Consider the following 7,454-nt stretch of genomic DNA (forward strand, 5'->3'; position numbering starts at 1 on the left):
CCAGAGCCGCACACACATCACCATGAACTGTAAATACATCCTAAGTGCTAAGGCATGACTGGGCCATCCAGGCAGCCATCCTGACAAGGTACAACGTCGTACCTTTGCACTGTCACCTATGGGAGCCTCCGGCCACACGGAACTCCAGGGTACTTGGGACACAGCTCATGGGGAGCCCAGAAGTGACTTCAACTAATAGTAATTGCTTTAAATAAACCCAAGTAGCTACATGAGATTAGTGGCCACGGCCCTGGACAGAGTAGGTCAATACTGTGTGTCCTTTGAAAAGAACAGCCTGTGTTGGTATAGAGTCACCCACATTGCAATTTCTTTCTTTCTTTCTTTCTTTCTTTCTTTCTTTCTTTCTTTCTTTTTTTTTTTTTTTTGTTTTTCGAGACAGGGTTTCTCTATATAGCCTGGGCTGTCCTGGAACTCACTCTGTAGACCAGGCTGGCCTCGAACTCAGAAATCCGCCTGCCTCTGCCTCCCAAGTGCTGGGCACCCGGCCACATTGCAATTTCTACCTTGCTAATTAAATCCATGTGCTCCCTCATCCCAATGCTTATCCAGCTTCTAAGGAAGACAATAATTCCAACCATCACTTAACTCCTCGTGAATAAAATTAGCATAATAATTATAATCCCCATCAATCCCAAGACATCACTGAAGATTTATAGAGTAATAGAACTCTGATTCACCCGATTGTTAAACGTATAGCTAAATTTAGTCCAATGAGGCAAGGCTAGGGTGATGGCTCCGTGGTGTTTGCCTTGCAAGCGTAAGGCCCTGGGTTCAATTCCAGACCCCTAAATGATACAGCAACAACATCATCAGCATCACCACCATCATCAGCATCACCATCATCAGGGTGTCAGTGTTAGTGTGTAGGAGGCTATTGAAGATCAGCCGGGTTACATACAGAGATCCTGTCAACGCCCTGTGTGGTGCCGTCTGGGGATCAATCAGGATGGGACACTCACGTGTGTGCTGGATAGGAGCTCCCTCATGATGTAGGCATCGTACATCTGCCGGCTGCGGCGTAGCCTGTCCTCTTCGTTGTCCAGCTTCTCGTATTCTTTTATCTAGATTTCCAGAGGTTGTCAACATTAGCTCACGGCTTCCTAGAAACCGGCTTTATTTAGAGCTACACTTGACCCGGGAGGGAACCTTCCCCCGTGAGATAAAACAAATTACCGAAGCAGCATTTCCCCTAAAAATGACTGCTTTGCAGGAGGAGATAACAAGGTTGCCACAGGTTAGACTCATGATGACCCTGAGCATTTGAATGGAGAAACAAAGACTACCCTAGCCACAATTATCCCACACTACATAGAAGCCTGGGGCCACTTGCCTGGCCAGTTCTCTCCAAAGCACAAATTTTCCAAAGCTGGCCGGACTTCAGCTCCGAGGTGGAGCGTGTTCACACTCTACCAGAGTCCCAGCAGGGGAAAGTAGCCAGAATTTGTCAGATTTCCACCTTCACATGAGGGAAGTGTGTGTTTGGAGTGGACTCCTGGATGAAAGCGTGATTTTACAACCCTACTAGTTATCACAGGCCAGGTGTGGTGTGCATGGCTGGCATCCCAGGCCTTGGTAGACAGAGATGGGAAGAGTTTGTCTGAGTCTAGCCTGGACTAGATAGAGAGACAGTTGGAAGGAAGGAAGGATCCACTGTGTTTCTAGCTGCTAGGAAAGGCTTCCCAGCTGGCCTTTGAGCTGACTAAATAGTAAAACGGGATTTTAGAAGCACTTGTGGCACATGGGAATAATGAAATTAACCCGCTTATTGTGATCTGATCTCGAGAGGTCCCTGGTCAGAAAACTGTCTCCATTTCTTTACACACATATTTTGACACCCCAAGACAAGACTAAAAACAATAAAATATAAAGGTCAAGACACCTTCCGCATGCCGCGCTGCCGTGTGCGACCCACTTACAGTCACTGTGTGACACCTGAGAGCTGTCCCTTTGGGCTGGCAGAAAAGGGACTTGCTCCCCATGGGGGTAGCTTTGACCTTACAGGCTGCCGTTCATACACTGAAATAAAAAGCCAGTCAATCCTATAAAGATTCCTCATGCAGATGAGGTCACGGTTTGGGGGAGGGAGAAGAGAGTGTCACCACAGGAGGCCCTACGACAACTAGCTGGTTTCCACACTGAGGTGTTTCAAGGATCCAATCGGCAGTGTAGCATGGTGGCTGGCAGTCACGCCAGAGGGACTTCTGGGGCTAGGAATGGGGTCTTCATGGGGCAGATGACACTGTGGGACCATCCCAGGAGGATCAGAATGTCTCAGCAAGGCTGGCATAACCAGGTCCAAGCATCCTACCTCAGTCTCTGAAAACTAAGCACTAAGCAACTGCATAGATACGCCATTGCAAGGTAGACAACGTCAGGCTCAGTTCATCCAAGCCATCAGAGAGGACAGGATGGGGCTTAGTTGATTCCTATGGTTGGTTGACTCCTCTGGTTGCATTTTGGTCTTGGAATAGTCAAGGGTTAACGCCAGATGGCCCGAATGCAAGAACAGATGCCAAGCCAACCGGAGGCCAAAGCATGTCTCTTGATACACAAACAACCTGGAGCGGTAGCACACCATCCCAGAACTAATATCCTAAACACAACCACACAACCGTAAAGGGATGCGTCCAGGGGACCCATGAGGCACAGTGCTTCTGGCGAGTCAGATGCTCACTCCTAAAGTTTTCATGATTCGTCTCCTGAAGCAACACAGATAATCCTGGCTTTGTGAACAAACGAACCACAGCACCGTGTTTGTGCTCTGGGACCAGAGTCTGATTAACCCCATGTGAGTACCAGACAGCACAGAGAGAGCATGGGGTCAACAGCTGAGAGAGCACGGGGTCGGCAGCTGAGAGAACAAGGGGCCATCGGAGGCTGAAACCCACGTCTCGCTTTCTTTCAGAAGGCTCGCTAAGGAACAAGCTGTCGGCCATGACATGGCTGCCCAAAAGACTTCCTGACCACAGGACACATTTCAGAATGGTAGGAGAGCTAACCTGTTACTCAGGTAATGAGCCTCTACACTGTAGAACAGGGGTGATAGCATACGCCCATATACAGTCATTCTCTGCTTGGACACACTACGCATGTCATACTGTCCAGCCTGCTTCTGTGTTCCAGCCCCACCTCTCTGGAATCCGAACTCTGCATCTCCAGGATTTTGTTTCCATTCCTCAGTCTCCCATCGGCTTCAGAATCCTGGACACTCTGTGAGGCTGTCACTAGCCATGCAAACCTTAGGGAAAGCAACCAGGCCTGCAAATGTTGGGCCCACATCACATCGGCAGCCACACATTCGATGTTTCCCGCTGGTTATCTACAGAGTAATCCCATGCGAGTTCATCTAGAGGAGCCCCCGTCTCTACTTGCCGTCTTTACTTGCCATCTCTACTTGCAATGGATCACAGCCACCCCGTCCCACTGGATTTCTTTGTCACAAAACGGAGCTGAAAGGAGGATCGTCGTTGACTTTTCCCTTGGTCTACATGCTGCACCCTCGTGTCTAGCCCATCAGCCCGTCACACCCATGCTTCATTCAAAATCCACCACAAACCCCAGATAACCTGCTTAGAGCAGAATGGGCTTCCTGAGACCATGACAGTCAATTCAAGGAATCATGATGACAGACACACCGGAGAGTAACCTAACAGGCACGGATAATGGGGAAGTTGACAAAATCTGGTGCTGGAATCTGCAACCCCAATAAGTCCATAAAAACATACACACAATCCAGTTACTATAATTATAAGCTATATGCCAAGATTGGACAGATCTAACACTATACTAACTTATTCCCCAGCTATGAGACCCTTTGCTACTTGCAGTTTTTCCTGGCTATGTGGTTCTGGTTCATCATGGCTTCCTCCTCCTCTTCTTCAGTCCTATGTCTTTCCCCTGTTCTCTCTCTCTCTCTCTCTCTCTCTCTCTCTCTCTCTCTCTCTCTCTCTCCCTGCCCCCCACTCTCAAACCCTCAGTCCCACCTTTCCCCTCCACTGTCCAATCACAGGCTCTAGCCATTATTGGCCAGTTAAAATGGGGAGAAGGCTCAGATGAGATCACCGGAATGCTCAATGGTCTGCCCCTTGGGGGCAGCCCCTCTTAAGGAAGCAGAATTAACATCAGAATACAAACAGCATCAGAACAACTCACAACAAAAATCCACATAGATAATTCCATCACGCATGCTGGACACCTGATGACCTGTGAGCATCTGAGCATGGCCAACCTCAGTGGCTGAAAGGCTCTGAGGGGCTGAAGAAGAGTCACTGATGGTACACCACAGGGTAGGGGAGAGCTGGGCTCAGGGTCTGCTGGCAATAAACTACCCATGCTCTTTGTGGGAGGTTAGGGGCTCATCAATTAATTGTCAATCACACCGATGTATATATGTGATTTTGCTGTTCCCATGTGAAGAAGATGGGCCCACACAGGAAAATGCAGACCAGCCATGAGATCTAATCCAACAAGACCAGGGCTGGAATTATCAGACAAAGACTGTATTATAATTAGTAGTAAGAGCATACCTGTGAGGTGGGTAGCAGCATATAAAACTACCTTGCTACTTAGTTTTTGCCTTCAACTTGCTATAGCCTGGAGTTACCCAGGAAGATAGGAATACTGAAGAATTTTCTATAGGAGGTGGTTTGTGGGCCTGTCTAGGGAACACTGTCTTCATTGTTCTTTGATGTAAGAAGCCTCAGCTCATTCAGGGAAAGTACTTCCCTGGGTGGAGAAGGAGGGTCTTGAACAGTTGGAGGAAAAAGTTAGCATAGAGCAAGTTAGCAAGGGTTAGCCTTGGGGTCTTTCTGCTCTTGACTGTAATGTGGGCAGCTTTGAGCTCCTGCCTTGGCTTCAACGGGGACAGACTGTAACTGGGATTTTAAGCAGAATAATCCCTCCCTCCTCTTCGTTTCTTGTCTGGACGTTTTTATCACAGCAGCAGAAACAAAAACCCGAACAGTAACTATCAAAAAAAAAAAAAAATCAACTGGGAATTTCAGAAGCGAAAATGTAAGTTACAAAATAAACCGTTCAGCGGATGGATGGGAGAGCAGGCTGTAGAAGCTGAGACAAAAGGTCAGTGGGTTCTAACACAGACCAAAGATATTATCCAGTTTCTAGAAGAGAAAAAGAATGTCAAAAAGAAAAACTGAACACAGTTTTGGGGCCGGCACGATAATATCCATCGATCAAAAAAATAGGACCGGAATCCGGGAAGAGAGGGAGGGAGCGTTCTAAAAAAAAAAAAAAAATCGCCCTAGTTGCTTCTGATTTGGTTGAGGGTGGAAATGTAGCTGCTGAAGACTTTCAGCAAACGTTGCAGAAATGATATCTACAGTCACTGGGAAGCAGGCATGCCAGTACGGGCATGAACAGCAGGCTCGCATACCTACAAAGAAGCACCATAAAGACGGAAAGCCTGAGAGAGACCTCCTCCCCAGAACCACATGCACCTGTGGCTGTGTCCGTAGCCCAGGGAGAAAGGAGCCAAAGAAAAGGTTCAGATGACAGGCAAATCACTTCACACTGTGACATTGTAGCAATATGTCCGTGAGGCTGACCACAGAGCTTCAACATACAAGGAAAAGAGACAACAGGAGTCAGGAAGCCATTCCACCATCCTAGTGGGAGATTTTAACATCTCTCTCGTGCCTGAGGTAAACTGAGTCAGGGTGAAGAACATCCAACACATAGCAGAGGTGTGAAGATCAGCACACCCAACATGCCTGCCGTATACTTTAGACTCAGAATCTGCCACTGTTGTGTGTGTGGTTTAACTACCCTGCCCTCTCTCTCCCCCCACATCCACAATGCTATCCTCAATTTCACTTCCTCATGTGCCACTCTCCTTTAACCATGGTAGCTGTGTGGCCTCCTGTGCACTCCGAACCCACCCAGAGGCCAGTCTTGTCACCCGAGCCCTTATTTAAATGTCACCTTGCTGTGATGACCTTGAACACATCCACATTGAGTAGCCACCAACCCACAGTGCTTGTTCTAGCCGCCCTGAGCAGTTGTATGTTCACGCTGGACAGGACACTCCCACCAGGGTCTCCCTGGCTTACTCTTTCCGCTCCCAGGATGTCTGCATCCTCTAACCCCATGAGGCTAAGTTAGATTTTGATGCACCTTCCAGAAACTTCTACACTAACTCTCCAGGCCCCTCCAACCCCAAACTTCACCCGATGTCCTAGGAAAAGCAGATGTGTTTGTGAGACCCAGCCCCAGAAAGTCCTGACTCTCTAGTCCCCCAAGATGGCCAGCAAGCCCCAAGTTAGCTTCTCTTTCAAACCCAGCAGCCCCCAGCCTCACCTGTCATAGATGCAACCAAGATCTATTGATGGCCAAGAGCCTGTGACCTCTGAACAACTCTGGAGCCTCTGGAGTCTGTCAGTCTGTCTCTCTGTCTCTGTCTCTGTCTCTGTCTCTCTCTCTCTCTCCCTCTCTCTCTCCCTCTTTCCAAAGCCTCTAGGGCAGTGGTTCTCACCTTCCTAATGCTGAGAACCTATAATACAGTCCCTTATGTTTTGGTGACTCGCAACCATGAAATCATTTCATTGTTACTTTCTAACTGTAATTTTGCTACTGTTACGAATCATTTTGCAACTGTTGCAAATCATAACATAAACCTCTGGTATGCAGGATATCTGACCTGTGACCCCTGTGGAAGGGGTCATTCAACCCCCAAAGAGGCTGCCACTCACAGGTTGAGAACAGCTGCTTCTTTTACGCCTGAGCTGTGTGTGCATCAGCCCTGGCTTGTGGGCATGGCCACCACTGCTGAGACATCTGCACCAGTAAGGAGTTTTAATGAACTTCTGAATTACATAAGGTGTTTACGATCCTTAAGATTGCTCCAACGCTCAGCTGAACACACTTTAGAAGGGAATTTCACAAGAGGCCTGAGTCTTACCTCTTCATAAAATTTCACCTGAGGCACCGCTTCGCCAATTTCGTTCAAGCAGAAGTCTTTAAATAGCAGGAAGCCTAAAGCAAGGAGAAAAGAAAAGACTTCAGGCTAGGAAATGAGGAAATTTTATCTCGTGGGACTTCCCTGAAGTAATATGTTTATAGCTCAACATCTTGAATTGGACAGGGACCTCAGGTGACTGTACCACGGCTGTTGTATTTTAGAAAAAAGAAAAAGCCAAGGCTATGTTTTGGTAGAAGCAAGGCATGGTGTGAGTGCCTCTGTGGGGCGCAGGCAGGTCCATGCCAAGGCATCTCTTCCCCATGATGTCCCAACCAGCCATATGATGATTTTAGTATAGAATAGTTTATTAGGGCATGGGCAGGGGTGTTGAAGAGGGAGTAGGGACAGAGAGACAGGGAGGGGAAGGAAAGGGAGAGGGAGAGGGAGTAGGGATAGAGAGACAGGGAGGGACATGGAGAGGGACATGGAGAGGGAGAGGGAGAGGGAGAGGGATAGA

At 48.1% G+C, this 7,454-nt stretch overlaps 1 protein-coding gene across 1 annotated transcript in view; it reads right to left on the reverse strand.

Annotated features, from left to right (window-relative positions):
• Window positions 1-459: 459 nt before the first annotated feature.
• The window catches only part of LOC114619565 (beta-adrenergic receptor kinase 2-like), a 50,111-nt gene continuing 43,116 nt past the window's right edge, over window positions 460-7,454 (reverse strand). Inside the window, exons 3-4 of the mRNA XM_028765385.1 lie at window positions 6,938-7,011; window positions 460-1,082 (exon numbers count right to left, since the gene is read on the reverse strand). Coding sequence (XP_028621218.1) covers window positions 963-1,082; window positions 6,938-7,011 — 194 coding nt within the window. The 3' untranslated portion in view covers window positions 460-962. The remainder of the gene's footprint in view (window positions 1,083-6,937; window positions 7,012-7,454) is intronic.

Source organism: Grammomys surdaster, unplaced genomic scaffold (assembly GCF_004785775.1).
Source record: "Grammomys surdaster isolate TR1022 unplaced genomic scaffold, NIH_TR_1.0 164, whole genome shotgun sequence".
NCBI classification, from domain to species: Eukaryota; Metazoa; Chordata; class Mammalia; order Rodentia; family Muridae; genus Grammomys; species Grammomys surdaster.